At 47.4% G+C, this 23353-nt stretch overlaps 1 protein-coding gene across 1 annotated transcript in view; it reads left to right on the forward strand.

Moving 5' to 3' along the window:
• Positions 1–23353, forward strand: part of DENND2C (DENN domain containing 2C) — a 59719-nt gene that overhangs the window by 24041 nt on the left and 12325 nt on the right. The window contains exons 2-11 of the mRNA XM_079979071.1: positions 4498–5450; positions 7394–7542; positions 8617–8723; positions 10010–10180; positions 13142–13238; positions 13833–13877; positions 16675–16862; positions 18785–18894; positions 20515–20584; positions 20903–20980. Of these exons, the coding sequence (XP_079835197.1) occupies positions 4657–5450; positions 7394–7542; positions 8617–8723; positions 10010–10180; positions 13142–13238; positions 13833–13877; positions 16675–16862; positions 18785–18894; positions 20515–20584; positions 20903–20980 (1809 nt within the window). The 5' untranslated portion in view covers positions 4498–4656. The remainder of the gene's footprint in view (positions 1–4497; positions 5451–7393; positions 7543–8616; positions 8724–10009; positions 10181–13141; positions 13239–13832; positions 13878–16674; positions 16863–18784; positions 18895–20514; positions 20585–20902; positions 20981–23353) is intronic.

Raw genomic sequence — 23353 nt, forward strand, 5'->3', positions numbered from 1 at the left:
CACCCTACTGCATTTATATCACTGTAGTACGCAGGGACAGCTAATTATTGCATATTAAAAGCACTGTCCCTGTAATGTAGCATATGTTTTCCTTTGTTTCACATGGCTTTTCAACCTTTGATGATAATACTAATAAAAATACTTAATATTTACTTTAGGACAAGGGTGGGGAACGTGTGGCTCTCCAGATATTGTTGGACTCCCAACTGCTTAAGCCAGCATGGCTGATGGTCAAGGATGATGTGAGCGGTAGTCCAACAACACCTGGAAGAGCACAGCCCCCCCAGCCTTCCCTGCTTTCAAGTGCTTGAGCTGTTTCATGTACATTAGCTTAGTATTCCTTACAAGAGCATTGTAAAGTAGGCCAGTGTAATTATTCCCATTTTGCAGATGTGGGTGGATGGAGCTGAGACTTGGACTACATATTATCTTGACAAATACATATTTCCAAGGTCTTGTTTTCTGAGGTAATGTGGGGGTGGAGATAGCATTTGCATGGGGTGTTTCGGTAGGAGAGAGTGCTGCTTCCCTGATTAAGTCTTACAGGATTCCCCGCCCCCTCAATCAGGCTTGTTTCTGGTTTTGGACCCTGGGCAACTGCCTAATAGGGACTGATGAATTATTATCAGGTAGTATCTATAGTGGGAGGCCTGACTAACAGCAGGTTCAAATACTTACGGAACCTTCTTTGACTCTACTGAAGATGTCAGCATGGCAGAATCATCTCCATGATAGCAATAGTAGGAAATTGCTGTAGGATGCCTTTGCTGAATTGGTATGCTTGCTTCCATCTTTTAGAGGTTGCTCCCCTTCAAAGGAGGACAGTTGGAAAGGGAGGCAACAGAATGGGATGGGGTGAGAGAGCAGAACTTACATGTTCAGCAAAACAACAACAACATATGATAAAATTATTTCTCTACTGTAAGCACTTCAAGCTCAAGCAGCATGACCAAATGCTCCCACATGTAAAAACAAAAACCTCTTCTACACAGAAAAATATATCACCACATTTCCTGATGCCAAACTGCATGCAGTACCCCTTGTTTTAAAAGTGTAGGAGTATTTTTTACATGAGGAAACCATAACACATTGATAGGACACCCCTTCCCCCAGTATGAAATGGTACAGTCTCTGAAAGATCACCTGGTTTTGCTGAGTGTATAGATTAACCAGTCTTCATTTTGTGCCACTTTTCTAGGCACAAGTATGGGATTTTTTAAGCTCTGTGTCTGAGTGTGTGGTGGTTTTTTGTGTGCAGGCACTTTCCCTGGGGAACCCATGTCTTACTGCTGAATCAGAACAAATCGCAATCTTGTTTTCTGCAGATTGTCTTTTGCTATGATTCAGCAGTAAAATGAGGGTTTTCCCAGGGAAAGTGCCAGGACGGGTAGAAAAACCCACTTGGACACACAGCTTTAAAGTGCAGATGTGTGTTTGGAAAGTGTGGCAGAAAATGAAGTCTGGATGAGCCCTATGTCTGGCTCTGAATGGAAAGAACAGGATGGAGAGGATTTGTGCCATATTACCGGGGAAGGAAATGGCTGGGCAATGTTTTCAAGCAGACAGGCAACATGATGAACATTTTGGGATATTTTGCAAGAAGTTGGAGGCTGTTCTCGCTATTTGGGTTCCTTCATTCGTAGTCTCTCTCCCACCGCCACCCCAGCTAGCCAGACCCCCTTGCTTCTCTTGGGCTCCATGACCTCCAGAGATGTCAGCAGCTGTTCCTTGGGGAGGGGGGAGAGAGAATTATCACTCAGTGCCAGCCTGTTACTTTGGGGAGTGGCCACATTGTTGCTGCTGCTAATCAAGGCCACACAAGGGTGTGTGGAAGAGGCCGACTCCCAGATGCTCAGGATGCTTTGAGGCAGGCCTATTTATAGTAATTTTCTGCGTAGGACTGGAAAGGAACCTCCTGAAACCCTGGAAGGAAGGGAGCCCCAGCTGCTTTGCAAAAGAGCACAGCCTGATGGAGGAGGGGAAGGGCTTTCTTTGCCTGTCAGGGTGGGTCTTACCAAATGGTGGGCATTTCCATGTGGGTCAAAGCACCGGGCAAAAATATGGGTAGGTGTGGGATGCCTGTCGAAAAGTAAAGCTAAAATTCAATGCAAGGAATTCTCCACAGACTGGATAACTCCCACTGTCTCTAATGCCCTTGTCCTAATCAGGACTAAATTAACCATGGCTCATCCTAAGGAAAATGCTGAGGGTCTTTGCCATTTTAGAACCCCCATCGTCAGCACTCATCTATACAAGTTTCTAGAGCTCCCAGTTAAAGAGGGAAGCTTGGAAACGTGATCTGTGACTCCTGAAGTCTCTGAAAGTAGGAACCTTTCTGCACCTGAGGCTTTGCTTAGTTCTCCCGCCAGGTCTCTCTTGAGTGTTGATAACAACCTGGTACCTCTGTGAGCAGAGAAAGGGCTGCTGGCTTCAAGACCTCTGCTGCTGGTTTATGCCACTTCTGGATGATGGTTCAGTTGTTGTTGGTTGTTTATTTGCTGGTGTCAGAGAACACTTGTACTGGTCTTGTCCTATGGAGATGGGAAAATATTATGGGTGTTTTGCAGTGTTGTGCAACTGCCCTGGAGAGTGCAACCACAAAGATATATATTAGTACCGGTAAGTACGCTGTAGCAAACCCCAGAACACCTGGTGCTCTTTCTTCAGTTTCTTTACCTTAAGGGCTTAAAAGAGCATCTTGGGCAGCCTTCAGAGGATCTTTACTGGGATCTGAAGCAATACTGGGCCTGGGAGGATTCTTGCACCCACCTGTGCAAATGATGGGAAAACACAGCAATCTCCCTGTCATCACCATGCAGGGTGTGGGGCAGACAGAAGCCTGTGAACCAGCTCTGTTGGGTCCAAGACTCGCCTCTGCCACCTCCGCCTGCAGTGGCGGTGGGTGGTTTGCATCACTGTCTCGCCCTGTTTTCCTGTTTGTGAAATACAGACAGCATCAGCCTCCAGCTGTGCCCTGGGACTCGGGAGGCCTTGTTAATCTTTTCAGTAAGTGTGCCGAGTGTTGCTGAGCAAAAGAAGACTGTGGTTGTGGTGGGCTTTCACACTGAGGAAAACCCTGGTCTCCGCTTGGCGTCCAGTCCAAGCAAGCATAAGCACTTGCACAAACTCTGGGCCTTCAGCTCGTTCTGTTGTAACTTGGTCGCCTTTCAACCATTGGTAGTTCAGATCCCCAAAATCTGGTGGTGGCAGAGGTGCTGCTTTCCTTCTGTGCCAGCGGTGGGGAAGCTTCTCCCCACTTCCTGTTGAGGATCAGTGGTAGACAGAGCTGGAGTAAGCATGGGTGGGGCAGAGCCAAAAAGGAGTGAGTGGGGCCACCCCTTCTCTCTCTTTCTGACACCCCCTTCTCTCTGTGTGTCTCTTTCCTTCTATCTCCTGCCTTCCCCACCCTGCGGGCTGCCAAGAGAGAAACAGATCACTCTTGACAGTGGTATGAATTGATCCCTTGCAGAGAATTCCCCCCCATCTCCTTTCAGCTTCTCCCTTCAATTTCCCACTTCTTGCCTACCCTCCCTCTGGGCTCCCCCCTATCCCCCCCCAAATTAGACTAAGGGCTGCAGTTCCGTCCCCCGTCCCCCATGCAATTCCTTGGCTATAGCCTGCCTCCATTGTTGGAGGCAGCGTGCCCTTGAATGCTAGAGAATTACAAGTGGGGAAGTGATGTTGCACTCAGGTGCTGCTTACAGACTTCCCATAGGCATCTGCTCAGCCAATGTGAGAACAGGATACTGGACTAGACAGGCCACTGGTCTTTTCAGCAGGCTCTCTTTATGTTGCCCTCAGTTCTGCAGCCACCCAATAATATGCAGTGAACTATCCAGAAGATTCATTTTTTTTCTTTGCTCTCTCCCTTTTCACATTCTATTCTGTTTACTTCCTGGATTGAAAGATGAAGGCTTTTGCATAAATACCTTCACAGTAAGAGCACCCGATAGGTTGTAACAGCAAAAGGAACATAGAAACGTTCTGTAAAATGAGAATAATAATGACGTTTCAAAATGCTAAGTGCTGTATTCATTAAAAGGGTGCAGAGTTTCACCTGGCTGCTTAATTTCTAGATCTGAGGGAAGCTGAAATGGGTGAGGTATTCAAAACCAATCCCTGACACAGCTTGGGAAAGTTAGACTTCCGTTTATTGCTCATGCTCAGGAAGTTATTACCTTATGTGCAGAGGCGCAAATTTGGTTTGGTTATTTAGGTATACGCTTAAGCTTTTAAGGTATACCTAAAAATATAAAATGTGTGAACAAGGCAAACATGTGGATTGTACACTTGTCAGAGATCTGGGACAAGCTGGAATTCCAGGTCAGGTGTACATTCACTTGGAAATCTGGGTTTCCTGCAATGTACAGAAAGATTCTCGGAGTAATTTAAACAAACCAAGAGTGTCTTGTGACACCTGAAAGATGGTTGATTGTGTCCAAAGCATACGTTTTGCACCCCTTCTGATGGATGTCCCGTTTCTCTCTTTTTCTTCAGGGTGCCATCAGAATATGTTTCCCCTTTTAGCACAGTTGTTGGATTACTTTCCGAACTGGATTTGACTGGAAACCCTCAGCATCTTGACTCTGGAATTACAAATCTCACTTACTGCAACTGGGAGGCAACGTGCTGTGATGTGAACTTACGTTGCCTGCCATGCACCCCACGGGCAGCACAGATCCTGGCTTTTCCCGCACTGCTGTGCAAACCCTGTCTCGTAGCCACTGCCGGAACATAAAACAAAAGATTTCTCAGTGGGAGGGTCGGACTCAAGGGGGTTGCCAGGAGGAAAGACAGAAGCCCCAGGACTTTGGGGTCAAGTATGGTCAAGAGAGCAGGAGACAGACGGTGGGACTTGGGCACAGCAGGCATTCAGAAGGACTAGCAAACATTCAGAGCCTTGGCTTAGATTTCCGGGAAAACTCTCGCCTCTGCTGTGTGACTGAGGAGGAAGAGGAGAGGCTCCAAGAGGCTCCAGAGAGCCCCTTGGTTGAGCAGCTCCCCAATGGTGCTATATCTGAAGGAGAGGATGAGGCGGACTGGCAGGGGGAGAGGCTCCCTCCAGGGAACTTCTACACCTCACGGGAGCTGTGGAAACAGATAGAAGCCCTTCCTCCTGACCAAGTCCTCGCTCTGGCTTTGGACCTGAAAAGAAAGCGGGAAAGCTGTGGCTCAACAGAGAAGGAGCTGAACCTGGCTCCGACAAAGAGCTTGGAGAACATCTACTGTGACGTTGAAGGTCAGGAGAGGCGGCCAGCCATCAATCCGGTACCCAAACCACGAAGGACTTTCCGATACCTGTCTGATAAGGACCACACAGATTGCCCTAATGGAGGCTATGCCGAGAGGAAGGCGCCAGAACATCAGTCTAATGGTGGCTGTCCTGCCTCAACCTCCCATGACACTGGGCAGAGAGTGGTCAGCAGAGGAATCCGAAGCAGATCCAAGAGGTGGGTGCCAGGTTGATTTCTCTGGCTCCTCTTATGCAAGTAGGTAAAGGTAAAGGACCCCTGGATGGTTAAAGTCCAGTCAAAGGCGACTATGGGGTTGCAGCGCTCATCTCGCTTTCAGGCTTAGGGAGCTGGCTTTTGTCCACAGACAGCCTTCTGGGTCATGTGGCCAGCATGACTAAACCGCTTCTGGTGCAACGTAACACCATGATAGAGGCCAGAGCACACAGAAATGCCGTTTACCTTCCCGCTAGAGTGGTACCTATTTATCTACTTGCACTGGCATGCTTTTGAACTGCTAGGTTGGCGGAAGCTGAGACAGAGCAACGGGCGCTCACCCTGTCACACGGATTCAAACCATCAACCTTCCAATTAGCAAGCCCATGAAGCCCAGTGGTTTGGACTGCAGCACCACCCGCTCCGTGGTGGATATTGCTCATTGTAGCAAGTCCTGTTCCTAATCATTGTGGTTTTCCCCATCTTAGGGAACAGCTAAGCATACTCTTCTCTCAGTTCCCCCCATTCATTCTTCCATGATCAGGAAATCAGAAAGGTTCTCTCCCCATCTTTCAATATTTCTATTTGCAATTGTAACAGAAAAAATGGGGGGGGGTAGATTAAAAAAACAAAAATAAATTTCCAGATGACTTTTCACCGTAAGAGTATGTCAGGGAACTGCCATCGGAAAGGCAGGAGGTGGAGGGTCTCTCAGAAGTCAGGAGAGACTCAGCAGCGGAGGAAGGCACCAGCAGGGGGAGAGTGGGAGATCAGAGAGAGAGAGAAACGAAGGAATGGCTCAGGGAATCTTCCAGCGATAACAGCGGAGAAGTCTCAGGTCCTCCCATAGATACACCCACTCCTCGCCGGAAACTGTCGCGCCGAGAATCCAGACGACGCGTTTCCGTCAAGGAGCTTTTATGCTGGAGTAGATTCTGTAAACGCCCACTGTCGGATTCTGCCAGCGATTGAGGGAGCCACGCTTAAGGGCTCCGCTAAAGACAGAGTCTTGCTAAGCTGAGCAAACTCTGAGGGACTAAGCTTTTACGCACAAGCAGCTCATCATCCCATCACAGAGTATTTCATCATTCTTGTTTTAGTATACATTAATATAAAGGTAAAGGTAAAGGTACCCGTACGGGCCAGTCTTGACAGACTCTGGGGTTGTGCGCCCATCTCACTTAAGAGGCCAGGGGCCAGCACTGTCCGGAGACACTTCCGGGTCACGTGGCCAGCGTGACATCGCTGCTCTGGCCAGAGCCAGAGCCAGAGCCAGAGCCGCACACGGAAACGCCGTTTACCTTCCCGCTGGTAAGCGGTCCCTATTTATCTACTTGCACCCGGAGGTGCTTTCGAACTGCTAGGTTGGCAGGCGCTGGGACCGAGCAGCGGGAGCGCACCCCGCCGCAGGGATTCGAACCGCCGACCTTTTGATCGGCAAGCCCTAGGCGCTGAGGCTTTAACCCACAGCGCCACCTGCGTCCCACATTAATATAATCAGTCTAAATAGTTGTCTAAATGAAATTGACTCTTACAACCCATATGTTCAAATGTAGATGTATGTTGGACTACAACTCCCATCATGCCTGCCCACTGGCCATGCTGGCTGGGGCTGATGGGAGTCCAGCAACTCCTGGGGCAGGAACAGGTTTCCCCATCACTGCCTTAAGGTATGAAAAACAATTTCTGAGAGAAATTATGTTAAAAATGATCTCACCCCTTTCTGTTGTCTTTATACGTTCTGAATGGAGAAGAACTGAAGACAGAGCTGCATAATACTACTTTTTCTAAAAGAGCAGTTTTATGCTGAAAATTCTCCAAAAGGAAAACAAACATTTCGGTCAGCTCTAGACAGGGGCAGCAGCCCTTTAACAAAACATAGGAGATGGGCAAGTTATTGCTTGTGAGGCTTGTGTGATGATAAGGCAACTATGCTTTGTTTGCAGAAAGTCCTTCGAATTTGAGGACATCCAAGGTTACCGAAACCGGCTAGCAGCCATGGAGTACCAAAAGCTCCATGAAGAATTGAATGGCACCACAAATGTCCGCCTCTATTGCACGCAATCGGAGGACAACCTCTATGAGGACATTATTGGTATGTTGCAAAGTTCACTTGGAGGAAATGAATTGTACTAGTTTGGAGCTGACCTGTTGAACATGTTTATAGATGCCTGTTTGTGGAGTGATATCAAATACCACTTCTTCTGCAAAACAGCAAATTGAAGAGAAGCGGGTGTGGGGATTTGCAGAGCATCCTGCTGCTTTGTGCTTTCTTCCTCCCCGTTTCCTTTCTATTAGTTCACAAGTAGGCACCCTATGGGCCCTAATGTCATTTTATGCAGCCCCCAAACCTGCTCAAGCTGCCCCATTCTTCCATCGTATCAGAGTTCCTTCAGTCCTGTTCATTTCCTCCTTATTTTTCCTGTTTTCTTTTTAAGTGTCTCTTCTCCCCCACCCCATTTCTGTGTAGTTTCAGAACAATTTGAAGGGCCACATTTTATTTGATAGAAATAACTATCAAATAAAGAAATAGAAATAGAAATAGCCTTTTCCTGGTTGTACAAGCTTTGGGAAAAGGATGTTTTCCTCTCAGCTCTCTAAGAACAAATTGATAGATTTCTGATGTGTATGTGTGGTTATTTTGTGGTTTGTGTGTGTGTGTGTGTGTGTGTGTGTGTGTGTATAGCACACCAAAGCCAGAGAGTAATCATTTTCAAAACAGTAGCTGCATTGGTCTGTTGTACCAAGAAAATCCTGTGCATGACCTTTGACATCTTAATGACAGGTGGGTTGTCCCTCCCACCTGCCAAGTTTTGCCTGTGTGGTTGGGCTTCAGCTCCACAGCAGGACTGAACCCGCCCCCCCATCAGTGGTGGTGAGCTGAAACCTGCTATCTGCAGCCACAGGCTCTGTGCATGAGTTCCCTGCTACTTGCTCGTGTAGCAGAACAAGGTAGAATTCACCCCCTGCCCATCAGCTGATGGACAGGTGGCTGTGGTTTTGGAAAATGGTCCTTGTGGGCTGAATTGGAACCCCTGGTGGGCCAGGAGTGGCTTTTGGGCCAGAGGTTCCGCTCCTCTGCTGTAGACATGGTCCCGGTTTGTGCCTTTTGTTGTTGCAAGCATGTTGGTATTCTGCCTCTCTCCTTCACGATACTCCTTTTTCCTAGATCCTGCTAAGGAGAACCTGTATGAAGATATCAAAGTGAAGCCTCTATGGAGGATCCCCTCTACTTGGAAGCTGCCTCCTGCCCGGAGCACCATCAAGCCTCCCAAGGTGAAGGCTCATTTCTCAATGTCTGTTCTCTGCATCCCCACCTAAGGCTGGATTTTGTCCCTGCACCCCACAGGAATTCAGCTGACTAAGATGGAATAAGTTCAGACATGCACAGACTCAGTGGCATTGAGCTAAGTGTTTGAACTGCTTCCACTGAAAAGTTTTGTGTGTTTGGGCTGATGGCAAACCTGTGACACTGTGGCTTTCACCATTGTTGGCAGTTATCAACTGAAGATTGCACGTCTGTGAATTCACCATTAGAGAGTAAAATGCTGCTTCGCTATGCTGTGTTAGCATTAGCTTGATCTCTCCTTGTCCGAAGACAATACTCTGCACTCTCCATGCAGGGAACAAAAGAGGAAGGGGAAAATTTGTGCATGCATGCTGAAGCGCATTCACGATCTGTGGGTTAAGAGCATACCTCCACACCACATGCACTAGGGTACTCTTTTGTGGAGGGGAGCTTGTGCTGCCTGGGGATCAAGCCATATGCCCAGTATCTACAGCACCACAGGGAGCACTGTAGCAGTGCAGGGGAGGCACTTTGTTGCCTAAACATGTGCACCTGTGCATGCTTCCCTTTTCAGACCTCCTACTCATTGTGCTTTTACCACCTATAAAATAGGGAAGTGCATTTGTTCAAGACTGAAAGCTGACGCTTCCTCTTCATCCCTCCCACTTGTGAAGGAATGAGCCTGAGGCGCATTCACAATGCTAGCCTTTCCCATCCTGTGGCCCTCCAGCCCTGAGGTGTTGGTCTTGCTGGCTGGGGCTGATTGGAGTTCCAACAACTTTTGAGGAGCCAAGAAAAGGTGTTGGCAGGCACTTAAAGCCTGTGTCCTTGGTTCCCATTATAACTGACTTGAAATGACACCCACCCCCTGCTTCTCCAGTGACAAAGCAGGGAGATTGTGTTAGCTGCTATTTTGCCCCCAAATGATTTTAGGGGAAGAGGACAGTCACTAAGCTAAACAACTGCTAAATGCACAGGTGTGTAAATTGGGAGAATTGGGCAGGCGGTGGGAGAGGAGGCAGGCCTAATTAGATTTCCCCACTGCTCAACTAAGGGGACTTTTCGGCCTGTGCTCTTCTCCAAACCAGGGATTGTTCCCATGCCTGTTAGACACTTCTACTTCATTGTCACTACCATAAAAAGCAGGCAGCCTGTTTGCAGAATTCTTGTTCATTATTGGTGTCTGCCCACATCCAGCTTAGTGGGAATCACTTTCCTAGTGAAACCTTTTCACTCTCAACCATGTTTTTATTTTATTTTTGGTTTTGTGCAGCTACCCCCGAAGCCACACTTCCTTCACCGCAAAACCTTGGAGCTAAAGACCACAAGGATCTGCCTGCGTGGGAGGCTGCCAAAGGACACAACTCTACCTGTTACGCTGACCGAGTGGAAGTTCTTCAAAGCAGGCGAGGCTGGAAGCAGGAAGAGGAAGAATCTACCTCGGGTGAGGAAGCACGATTCAAAACTTTGAGGGGTTCCCCCCCCAGGGGGAAAGCAGCAAGAGGAACTAGAGTCTTTTCTTTCTTTCCCTGCTCATGCACCACACCACTCAGCTTTGGGAATGGTCCTGAGCACGAGGAGATCTTCACCCTTCCTCTGCAGCAATGCTGAGCAGTGATTTGAACCTAGTTCAAACCTAGGTGCAAGATTCAGCTAGCTAGTCCTCCTTGTGGAAGCCCATGCCTGAATTAATTTCACTCCTTTGTTTATTTGGATGCTGCTGTCCTGCTGTGCATAGACAGCTATTCAGGCTGATTAGCAAGTGGGCACAGGCAGTATGTGGCAACGTGCAGTTAATACACAGCTAACCCCCATTCACTTTGGAAGTTTAATTCTGATTTTAAACAAGTGATCAGTGCTGCTTGTAAAGGCTCAATATATGACCCTGAGTTCATTTTATTCTGCCTAGACTCGTGTAGCTTATTCCTCTGGAGTGGCTTACTCCGGATTTAACATTTTAACCTCCAAAGTGTTTTGTGGCTTAAAGCTGCTGAGCAGTTTATTAGGAATGAGACAGTTCCATAAAACTTGAATATCATTTTCCTGATGTGTTTCCTGCCGCTCCCTCCCGTGGGTGAGTGAGTAACAGAGATGCATGACTGGTGTAGTCGGCAAACTAAGATTCGCTTCTGATGCTGCCTACGCACTGGAGAAATTGGACTCCTGTCCAGCTAGGGGTCTTTTTATATCACCTCGCATACATCTGTATTTTTAAAAAATCAGTGCACAACACACACCAGTTCTCTTGATAACCCTACAGTAAGAAAGCATTGCAAAAAAAGATGTGTTTCAGATATTGTTGTCTAGCTAGGGACCTGAGCAATAAAAGCTCCCAATTCTGGCATCTACTTTAGGCTAAAGGACTGAGCCAGCCCACGCAGCCTAGTAGAAATCTCTTTCTTCTGTGGCAGAGGGAATTGGGGGTAGGAGGAGGCAAGGCTAGCATATTCCCCAGGCCAGACTTGTTGCCTTTTCCAAGTGTTACACATCAGCATTTCTTGGAGTGTGCAAAGATGATTATAAACGTTGTGCCAAGAGGAATGATGAAATGTCCCACATGAGTGCCCTTTGTCAGACAAAGACCCCTAAACAGCCTCCAAACGTAAAGGAGTAATTTACTGACAGGGAAAATGCATGTTGTTCTCTCACTCTGAACTCACAAGATTGCTGGAGTGATGCCCAAACACACTGTGGCAAAGAATCTTGGTCAACCCCACCAGAGAAGCATGTGCTACGTTCCAGCATCCTGACGCCATATCTGCAGCTCTCAACCACTTTTCCTGGGTTCTTGAAGCTGCTGACAAATGTGACAGCCCTGTGACTGCCAGAGTTTGTGGCAGCTGGCTTAGAACGTGTGGGGTGGGGAAACACATTTCCAAATCACAGTGTTTCCGTGGCAAAAAGCTGTGGAAAGTCTCAGCTACCTGGCATGCACACACCCACCCCCTTCTCCCCTCTGGCATTTTGCATGTTTTGTCTCAACAAACACCAGTGTAACCGGGCTACCATTTCAAAGTGCGAAGTAGCTCTCGGATTAAGATCAAGGCTGGGAAAACTCTGCAGGAGCGGAAGAGAGGCAGGAGGAAATGGATGGAGGAAGTGCAGTGCTTCCTGCAAAAGGGCAGCCGTGCCCTCGGGTTGTGCTGCACGCCATTGTGCACCGCCCTGGCCCAGGAACAGCCGAGCAGATTGCTGCTGCGGTTCCTTCTTCCTCTGCCCGCCTGACCCTGCTTGGGTTGCCGAGGTCAGGGAAAGGGTTGGGACTGTGAGCGGATTTACCTGGCGCTTGCCTCTTGCACTTGTGCATTGCTGGTGGTGATGGGAACGACTGGTCCCCACCCTGTGGCCTGTGCTTGGAATGTTGAATGCATTCTTAAAGCCGGGCAAGAGGGAACTTGGCCTGCGTGCCGCGCCTTTCAGGCAGCAAAGCAGTTCCGCAGGAGATGAGAGCGCCAGCAGGTTATGACTTGACATGCTGAGCCAAAGAGCTTTCTGTCTGCCTGTGGCTTGAGACACCTGATACTACACATGGAACTGGATGGGCTTGGCTGCTGCTGCCACCACCACTCATCTCTTAGTGCATGTTTTTTTTTTTTTACAACATAAAGTAGGTAACTCAAAAAAGGGGCACCCAGTAGCTAAGTGCCTGCCTGCCTCCAGATATGGAACTATGTTCCCCTCTCTTATATTTGAAGCGTCAGTCCTTCCCTTCATTTCCAGGACCAAACTGTTCCTCAGTCCTGGCAAGGGAGGTCCCTTGGTGCCATTTCCTTGAGAATCTGTGGCCCTCCAGACATTGTTGGATCACGGCCAGCAGTATTGCATGAGGGGGCCAGAGCATCAGTGCTTCCCTCTCAGCAGTAGCACATGAGCAATCAGATTCTAGAATGGTGAACATGGTTGTAATGGAGCATGAATATAGATTTTCATGTTTCTGATCCTCGAAATAGGAACACCTTTGGAAAGCCAACCCAACCTATGTTATGAATCTTGGGTCTGTGTGCATGGAGTTGAATGTGCCTTTGCTCAAGACTGTAGATGTAACAAACACTTCATGCTACAGAGTACTGTGGGAAGTTCTCTAGTGGTCCACAGGTTTCACTTCTCCCTGTGACCTGGTCCCAAGATCAGGCCCATGTCAGGACTCCTAATGGCATGTATAGCCAGTGTCCATATACATCCCTTGTTATCCTTTTCAATTACACGTTTGTATGTTTCTTCCGGATGCCAGATGATTCAGTTTGCCTTCTAGATGGATCAGATCATCCTTGACATGGGTTTGGTAGCTGCCCACCTCAAAATTTTCCAACATGGCTCTGTGAATGGCCAGCTTTTACAGTCCATGTCTGGATATTTGGGAGACACGTGGCCCCTCTTGATTTCCACTTTGTTTTTTGGGTTTCAGCTTGTGTTGAAGATTCAGGAAATCTTTGACTCCAAACGAGGGAAGAAGAGGGTGAAGTTGGTGGCCCAGACAGGAAAAGAAGTTTCTCCAGCCAGAGGTATAGATTTTGAGTTATGTAAAGTTCTACTAGTCAGATATCCAAACATTGGTGGGGATAAGCATGTAATTGCCAACTCTTGAGTATTGATTATGTTTAATATGTGCTTACTCCTTTTTTATCCTGCCCTTCCTCTAATGACTTTAGGATAATGTAGAAGGTTCTGTACTAAAATTGCAGAAGAATAAAGTAGTCCCTGGTTTTTCAAAAACTGTGCTACTACGTTTTTCTATGCGACTTTTCTTCCTGGCATGTGCTGAACTGCCTAGTAAAGAGCCATGTGTTCTTTGTGTGACCTGCATTTTGCAAATCAGCATTGTCAAGTTGCCTAGCAGTGCTAAACAATTTATGGTGATGCTTCCTTACATTGCACAACATGGAAGATGCCTCCTCGAAACCATATGATGAGTTTTATTTGCTTTGTTTAACACTTGGAGTGTGTGTGGCAGCAGATGCTTTTGCCAGATGTTGCACCTGTGCCCAGCTTTTGGTGCCCTTAGGCCCATGATGGGTCATCAGCGCGTCAATTGCCTTCCAGCATTTCCTATTCCCACCCAGCTGGCAAATTCTGATGGAAATTCTCTATCGTTTCAGGTGAAACCAATGGGTATGACAGTGAACCAGAGAATCTGCCAAAAAGTGAGTGAGTCACAAGGGCTGAGCCAGCTCATGGGGCATAATTATAGCTGCTGGATCACCTGCTGGTATATTTACTAGAAATGGCCAGAATGCATATAGCTTCTGTGAACCATTTGAGTATTTGGAATATTGACCATTTGTTTGTGGCAAAATGGGCTCACTATGAATGCTTAGAGCAGGGATGGGAAGCTGTGGCCTTCTGGATGTTGTTACCTCCAGCCAGGTCGGCCATCAGGGATGGTGGCAGCTGTAGACCATTAACAACTGGAGGGCCACCCGTTCCCCATTCCTGGCTGCTTGTGGAGCTTAGGGAATGCATATTTCTTCCAGCACCTGGGAGAGCATAGCTTGCTTGGGAGCTATGTCTACTAAAACTTTGGCATGAGGACTTCATGCCTAGGATCCCAGTGAAGAGAATAAAGGATTGGGGTGACTGACAGGGAAAAAAAATATCTGGAGGAAGTGGGCATGTTTAGAGCTTTCAAACTGTGTCCTCATGAACTCTGGAGTTCCAGTTGCTAGATGGGAAAATCAGCAACTATGGAAGGCTTTCTTGAAAGACAGCCTGTCTGTCATTATTACTATTTTCTTGCAAAGGGTAGCCTCTCCCTAGTGACTGTTTGACATGTTCTAGGGCACATTTGATTTTTACAGGGCAACAGCAAAGCCCAACAAGCTTAGCTGTTGCTCCGCATAAACCTTGAAAGCGGACCAGAATCCTCTGAGAAACCTGGTAATCCCATGGCAGGCATGAATGGGTGTTGCTGCACATGAGCCAGTGTGGAATGAGTTCACTCAAAGGAGGGATGTTTCCCCTCAAAAAACCCAACTCTTTTAGGGAATACCGTATTTTTCGCTCTATAACACGCACCAGACCATAACACGCACGTAGTTTTTAGAGGAGGAAAACAAGAAAAAAAATATTCTAAACGAAAAAGTGGATGTATGATTTTTGTGGTTCATGCTGTGGCCACAGACATGTTATCTGACAGTGAGTTTGGAGTAGCCCAATGTAAAAATCCTGAGGATCCATGTGGATCCATGCTTTGTAACCACGTTTTTGCACCACTGCGACCCCAGGCAACAGTGGGTGCATGATTTTTTTGGTGCAAGATGTAGCCATGGACATGCTATGTGATCTGATGGTGAATTTGGGGTGACCCAGGGCAAAAATCCTGAGGATCCATGTGGATCCGTGCTTTGTAACCACGTTTTAAGTGGGGAGGGAAGGAAAAGCACTCAAGGGACAAGGAGCACGCATGGGGTGTGTGGAGAAGTATGCTGCTAATAATGCTATTTAGCGAGCTGAGTGAGGAGGAGAGAGGGACAGAGAGCCTGCTTACTTTAAAGGAGCCAACCGGACAGGTACCGCTTACACGAGTTTGCTCCTCTCCTCTCCTGCTTTGCTCCTTTGAAGCAAGCAGGCTCTCTGTCCCTCTCTCCTCCCCACTCAGCGGCCCTTCTCCCGCTTTGCTGTTTCAAAGCGAGCCACGGAGGAGGGAAGGAAGGGGAACCATGGATACTCTGCTCACAACTGCAGCAGATCCTCCCCGCCACCCATAGGCATTCGCTCCATAACACGCACAGACATTTCCCCTTACTTTCTAGGAGGAAAAAAGTGAGTGTTATGGTGCAAAAAATACGGTAGATTCCATCCAAAGCAGTTGTGTCCTTTTCCAAAGGTGAAGAGAAGATATCCGTAAAGAAAAAGGTTAGAGTTAGGGCATCTAGATGCTGCAGAGGCTGCTTCTCTCCAGTTCCTGGGTGCTACGAAGTAGTCACTGAACTTCTTGTGGTAAAAAATATTAAGAGGCTGGTCACACGCCCCTCCCAAAGGCATCTCCAGTGTCGCCTCTTTAGCCCATTCATTTCTGTACTCTGTATGGTCCTGCAAGATTGTGAAACGCCCTTTGCTGGGAAAAAAGGAGTGAGATTATACATAATGAGTTTGGCCCTTTATCCCAGGCTTGCATATAAGCACTGGAGGAAGAACAACTAGAGCAACAGGCTCCAAACTGGATCTGTGTCATGACTCATCTGCTCTAGCTGGCACCGGTGGCTCTGGACACACCAGCATTTCCTGCTCTCCATGCCTGCAAAGCTTTGCCTGTAGCCCAGCACGGACACACTTCAGTAGTACCCACCAATGTCAAGTCATGTCTCCATCCATCCTGCAAACTGTCTTGTGCGGGCACTCAGATCAGCACCCTCTCTTAGGTGCTAGAGTTGGGAAGGGAAGACAATACAGTAAGGTTTGGAATAAAGGAAGTGCGACTTTTTACATGCAGGCCGCATGAAGCCTAAGTCACTGCAGTTGGTGCAGTTTTGAATACTGCTCCAATCCCATTCAGAATGGGATGCTTACTGTGGTGTTCTGTCCCTGTAGCATTCAGATGTTAGTATGGTTTGCCTCAGATTGGGCAGCGTAGCTAATTTGCTACTAAGCTGTCTCTTGCTTACTGCTCCTCCCAACCTTTACTGGTATGTGGGAGAACAGAGCTTGCCTTGTTCCCAAGTTTATCTTTGACCGTCTGCATGACCTTGAGTAAATTCCCTAATCCAGGCCAGGTCAATGTATTGCCCTCCAAATGTGTGTCCAACTACAGCTCCCATAATCCTTGAGCTTTGGCCATGCTGGGTAGGACTGATGGGAGATGGAGTTCGGCAAGAACTGGATGGCACCATGTTGGCTAATCTGCCCCTAACCCTTCAACCTTCTTCCTCTCTGTTGCTGCCTCCCCTTCCTTCACTCAGGATAAAAGGCTTTAGCAGTTAAGAGTTCATTTGTCTATCTTAGGTCGCCATAAGCGCCTGCTGCAGGTACAGGCTCAGTCCAAGAGAAATCCACACTACCAGACTCTGGAGCGGGACCTCATCGAGTTCCAGGAGCAGCAGCTCTTTGAGCTCTTTGTGGTGGTGTCACTACAGAAGAAGCCATCAGATGCAACATACACCCCACAGATTATACAGCAGTTTCCTAGCAAGGTGAGTGGCATAGCAATGCGGACATCTGTCTCCATTGTCCAAAGCTTAATGTTATTATATGCACTATGAGCCCCGTTGCTCTTGTCATAGCAGTATAATACACACTGAGATGAATAGAAGCACCAATACACTAGCTTGTGAGTCCTTAGTTGACGTTTTTGTATCTCTTAAAATAATTCCACTGTGTGTGACTCTTAAGGGAATGAGACTTATCAAAGGCCCATAGTGCAGTGGGTGACTGAGATTGATTTTGTGGCAGTCATCGGGATTTGTCCTAGCGCCCCTCAGGAAGTGGAGCATATTTTGCATTTTTCATATGCAAAATATGGGCAAAAAGAGTCAAACAGCTGCTTTTCCTTAAAAAATGCAGCTTCAGGAGGGAGATGCAAACTACACCATTTCCCTATAAACCTCTATAAATCTCTGTCTATCTGTAAGTGATGTTTTAACCCCACCTTTCAGTTTTATTTCTAAAACACTCAAAGATGGCCTACATTGCCTGAAATAAATTGAACCTCCAAAATACATATCCTGTGAGGTTTAAAATGCATGCTTGCTTCCTCAAAAGTACATCTGGAATCTGACAGAGGTATTGCGATGCAAGCAGCTTGGATGGAGAATTGACTTGGGGACAGAGAAAGGGTTAAATTCTCCCTCTCTGGTTCCATCCCCCTCCCAGTCCAAAACTCCTGCCTAAGAAAAGCAACCATTGGGCTTTACATGTTACATGCATTGGGGAGCAACATGTATTTCTGTCCTCTGGGTGAAACATTGCCTGCTGGATTGTGGTCTAGAGGAAATGCCCAAGTGCTGACCTGGCTGGCTGTGTCCAAGCTCCTGTGCAAAATCTGGGCTTGAAGATTGCTCAGCTCTTTGCCAGAGAGCCAGAAAAGAAGCTCAGCTTTGTTTGGGCAAAACATGCACCAGTTTCTAGTGCTGAGCTGCTGGGGGCAGCCCACAGACAGAGAGAGGAAGTGCAACTGAGTTTTAATGGTAATCCCAGAGCAGCGCTGACTTCATCTGGTTGCTGTTGATAACAAAAACAGGGAGGGGGATGTGTTGGCCTACATTGCTCAGGAGGCACAGTGAGCAACATCCCACCGCCTCCCATGACCTCCCTGTGTGTGTTTTCTCTTTGTGCCACTGCTGACAAAGTGGATGGCGCCCTGCCAGTCTGCTAGCCTTCCCTCTGCCTGGGAGACATTTGGTAGGATGTTAACAAGATTTGCACGGGAGGGTCTTTGAGGCTGGGATCCAGCAGGAAACATTGCCCTAGTAATTACGAGGCAATGATTATAATATGAGCACAGTGATTACAGGCTATCGCCAGCTCTGAAAATAGTGCTGTTTCCAAACAATGTGCCAGTCACTCCCTTGCATGGGAGTCTGCAGCGAAGCAAAGCTCCTGGAAAGCCTTTACTAGTCTCAACAGTAAAGCAAGCTAGACTGGAGTGGGCAGGGGTGTGTTCTTTTTCCAATGAAGGCCATGCTGTAAATTAATCAGGAAATAGCAAGGCATGTATATATTAATATGCCTATTTTTTATTATTATTATACACTCTGTTTTCTGATATTTTAATTCAGCGCTGTTTTGGAAACATTTGTTGCAAATTGGTTAATGAATTCTGAAGGAAATCAGTAACCTGCATACTCTTACTGCAGAATTGATCTGATCATACCTGGAAACTGTTCCTCTGCCTTTGAAAAATTGTAACTTATTTTTATTTGGGGGAGTGGGGTACCCTTTTCAAGGTATTCAGGTCAAAAGCAGCTCTTGGAGGAGAGGAGAGGATGAAAAATTGATGTGGGAGCAGGGCTGGTGTTTGGTGTGCTTGGAGGATAGTTCCCCATGTCTGCACCCAGAGAGAAACTCTTTGCTTGCCTGGCTGTGTTCAGTGACGTGGCGTGTGTTCCCTCTGCAGCCTGACCACCCCTTTCGGCAGTCTAAGGACACTGAAGAGAGGCTAAAGGTCATCCCCAAATTCTGTTTTCCTGACCCCAAAGACTGGTGCCCGACATCAGAGTCAAAGAGGTGAGAGACTGTAAAATGGATTGTTTTTATTTAGCGAGGATCTAGGCTAAGAACTGGATTACTTGGGAGCAGCAGTGGGGAACTGGACCTAGCTAGTGGGCCTGGGTCTGACCTCCTCTAACCCTTGTGTGGCATTTTGACAGATCGGTGTGGCTACCAAACTGTCAATTACCCAATGTCACCATGACATCAGGCATGGCATTTTCATTGCCAGCATGGCCAAAGCACAGCAGGCTTATTGTTGATGCCTTCACACCCCAATTCCTTTGCCCAGGAGATTTGAAATCAGTTTGCAAAGGCACAGGGGTTTAGAGGCGCCTATGATCAGTAGGTCAGCAGCACCTTACAATCCATCCTTTCGGCAGGAAACCGCCCCATGCCCGATGTCACTTCCTCTTGAACTTCCAGTGCTTAATGAAGCCCCTTTTCTTCATTTCCAGCAGGCTTCTAAACTGAATTCTGATATTACAAATTTAACACATTCTTAGTCTTATTGCATTGGGTCTCCTGTACACCGACCACTTGGAGATGACTGATTAAGTGGTACAGTGGTCCCCCGCAAGACGAACGCCTCGCAAGACGGAAAACCCGCTAGACGAAAGGGTTTTCCGTTTTGAAGGCACTTCGCAAAACGAATTTCCCTATGGGCTTGCTTCGCAAGACGAAATGTCTTGCGAGTTTTTCCGACTTTCCCCCCCTTTCCCCCCTTTTTCTAAGCTGCTAAGCCGCTTATCAGCTGATCCGCTAAGCTGATAAGCCGCTAAAAGCCGCTAAAAGCCGCTAAGCCACTAATAGCGCTAATCCGCTAAGCCGTCAATGGGCTTGCTTCGCAAGACGAAAAAACCGCTAGACGAAGAGAATCGCGGAACGGATTCTTTTCGTCTTGCGAGGCACCACTGTATACAAATTGTTCAAGTACAGAAACAAATGATGACAACAGGTGTTGGGCATGACTTATGGGAAATGGTCTTGCAGGCCCGAGGTCCCTTGCTGCTGCTTGGGAGGTTTTCCATCTCTTAGGCTATCTCTTGTTGAGGGCTGAATAGTGACCCTGGGAGTAGAAGTGATTAGCATTGAGGGGTGGGGTTGGTTGCCCTTGGTAAGGGCAACATGTCTCCCCTTTCACGTGGTTTTGCAGCTCTCAGACTGAGATGCGTTAGGAAGCGTGTCCTTTTGGCTAGTTGAAGAAATTGATTTGATTTTTAATTTTATTTTAAAAGATACCCTACCTTGAAAACTACAATCTTTAGCAATCTTTTTATTTGCTTGTTACTTTCTGCCCACTTTCCCCCCCAATTCACTGCAGTGTCGCAGTGACCTAGATATTGCTGACCATGAACTGCTTACCTACCCCAGTGGGACCCTTGCAAACAAGAGTGGGATAAGGAGGTAATCTCTTGGCAGCCAGTTCTGGTCATTTCTGGGTGGGTGGAGATCTTGGAAGGCAGCACACTGATGAAATATCTGCTGTAAACAGATTTAGGAACTGGACAAGCGCTGTGTCATTTTTGCCCAGCAGTGAAATTCACGTTGTGAAGATGGGGCCCTCTGCAGCGTAGGCTAACTTCTGCTGTGCTCACTCAGTAAACATGGCAATCTACTTTTTTCTCTCTTTCCCAGCGAAACGTTTTCCTTTGTGCTGACTGGTGAGGATGGCAGCCGCTGGTTCGGATATTGCAAGAAGCTCCTGGTAAGTAGCTCCCTGTCTTGGATGCTAGCATGAAAGCTCTGCAGCTGCAGGTGAAGGATGAGTGCATGTCCACAGTCCTGTGGACCGATTGGCTTTGAGTGCCACTGCAGTGGCTAGCAGGCTATATGCCTGAGCAGCTTCAAATAATTTTTAAGGCTGGCATATTGAAGGAAAAGGAGGGTGGAGGGAAGATGCACTATTTAGAAGCTGAAACCAGGGGTGCTCAGGTGACAGTAGGGTGAGAGATCTTTAGCAGTCTGGCCTTCTTGCATGTTCCACTGCTTTGCACCTAAAGGTCTGCTCTTGTCACCTTTTTAGCCAGAAGGGAAAGGCAAACGACTGCCTGAGGTATACTGCATGGTGAGTCGCCTCGGCTGCTTCAACCTTTTCTCTAAGGTGAGTGGGTTGCCCTGGACCTCATAGAGAAAGTGGTAAAATGCCTTTCTAGGGTTGCTGTTGGTTGTTGGGATGGCACATATTTTTACGGCACTTCCGACCAGGGTGGGGAGCCTGTGGCTCTACAGCAGTTAGTTGCACTCCATCTGCTCCAGCCAGCAGGGCCAGGCCAGGGATGATGGGAGCTGTAGTCCAGCAGCATCTGCAGGGCTACAGTCTCCCCAGCCCTGTAGTAAAGGAAATGAGGGGAAGGGTTGGATCTTAATGCACCTTTAGTGGGGTGGAAGCAGAATCAGCACCAGTAAAGGTTAATCCAAAGCCAACCCCGCTTTCCCCAGCCCCCAGAGTTGTGGTCTCTTGATTTAAAGAAGCTCTTAAGAAACAAGCTTTCAGTTCCCTTCTTACTGGAAGAGAAGGGTAGTGCTTTGATGAAGACTGCAGAGAAAACTGCCTTGCTGGCTGCAGACTGGCAAAATGACAATAATTCGTTCAACGTGGTTTGTAATGTATTCTGAAGAGACTTCATCACATAACAGCTGTCCACTCCCTAGAATGCTTGTTGCTTGTCATTCATTTCATTTTCAAATATTAAATTTGTATACTGCCCTTCATCTGAAGATCACAACATAAAAGTACAACATGAGAACACAAAATACATAACAAAACAAAACAAATTTTAAAGGACACGTTTTAAAGGACATAGAATGTTATGGGCCTGGTTATAGGGAAACGTTTTTGCCTGGTGCCTAAAGAGACATAATGAAGGCGCCAGGCGAACCCCCCAGGAAAGAGCATTCCACACATGGGGAGCCACTGCAGAAAAGGCCTGTTCTTGTGCTGCCACCCTCTGGACCTCTTGCGGAGGAAGCGCACAAAGAAGGGTCTCAGATGGTGATCTCAGGGTCTGGGTCAGTTCATAAGGGGACAGGCGGTCCTCGAGGCACTGCAGCCCTGAGCCATTTAAGACTTTATAGGTCAAAACCAGAACTCTGATTCACGTCCTCCTTCATTATACGTAGTTGCTGTGGCATTGCCAAACTGATCTGTGAGATTTGCACAAGGCATCCTGATTGTTTGCCAGCAGCTCCTTTTGGACTTCCCATAGGCAACTAACCATAATGGCTATGTTCTGCCTCCAGTGTCAGAGGCAGTATATCTCTGAATGCCGGTTCCTGGGAATCAAAGGTGGGGAAAGTGCTGTTGTGCTCATGTTTCGTTTGTGGGCTTCTCACAGGCATCTGGTTGAGCCCCGTGAGAGAAAGATGGGCCATTGGTCTCATCCAGCAAGGCAGTTCTTCCGTTTCTCTTCGAAAAACTGTTAACTGCTCTCTGCAATCAGTCATATAAAGGAATGTATAACTGAACATTAACATTTAATAGCATTTCAATTTGAAGCATCTTTTGGCCTTCTCTTTGAACCATTTACATCCTCCATGCACCATATTGATGGATTTTAGGTGTGAATTCATGAGCAAGGAGGAAATGCACACTCATTGTTTTTTGTAGGATTAGGGGGTTGAACTGGATCTGCTTTGGCCCCAGGGTAAAACTGCCTCCGCCTCATTTGTCTTGAGATGCCCAGTGTAACATACAGTAAGATCTCAGATCTCATTACATGATCAGTATTACTCCACGCACACTAGCCGCCACTTAGAAAAGTGAAAGAGACAGCCATGGAAAACAAATGGGTTGTGTGCGCATTTAAATATGCAATTACAGTGGTGCCTTGCAAGACGAAAAGAATCCATTCCGCGATTCTCTTCGTCTAGCCGTTTTTTCGTCTTGCGAAGCAAGCCCATTGACGGCTTAGCGGATTAGCGCTATTAGCGGCTTAGCGGCTTTTAGCGGCTTATCAGCTTAGCGGATCAGCTGATAAGCAGCTTAGCGGCTTAGAAAAAGGGGGGGGGGAAAGGAAAAAAAAGTCGGAAAAACTCGCAAGACATTTCGTCTTGCGAAGCAAGCCCATAGAGAAATTCGTTTTGCGAAGCGCCTCCAAAACGGAAAACCCTTTTGTCTAGCGGGTTTTTCGTCTTCCGAGGCGTTCGTCTTGCGGGGCACCACTGTACGCGACTTAACAAAGTATTGTGAAGGAAGCGTAGGCGGCTGGAGTCTGGAAGAATGCTGACAACAAACTTTGAAAGTGGCTCACAATGAGCTAGGGGAGGTGAAGGAATGAGAAATTGAATGTGAGGAAGGTGGAATTGGGGGTGTGTGCATCTAGGGGTGTGTCCTGGGTGGGTGGGGTCCGCCCACTTGGTGACACGGTGACTTACTCACTTACTAACTTTTCTGGTGAATTAACTTGGAAAACTGGTTTCTCTGGATGGTTGTGCCATTACAATGAAGGGCACATCTGTGCTGGGGGAGGGAAAT

This window comes from Podarcis cretensis (genome assembly GCF_951804945.1).
Source record: "Podarcis cretensis genome assembly, chromosome: 6".
NCBI classification, from domain to species: Eukaryota; Metazoa; Chordata; class Lepidosauria; order Squamata; family Lacertidae; genus Podarcis; species Podarcis cretensis.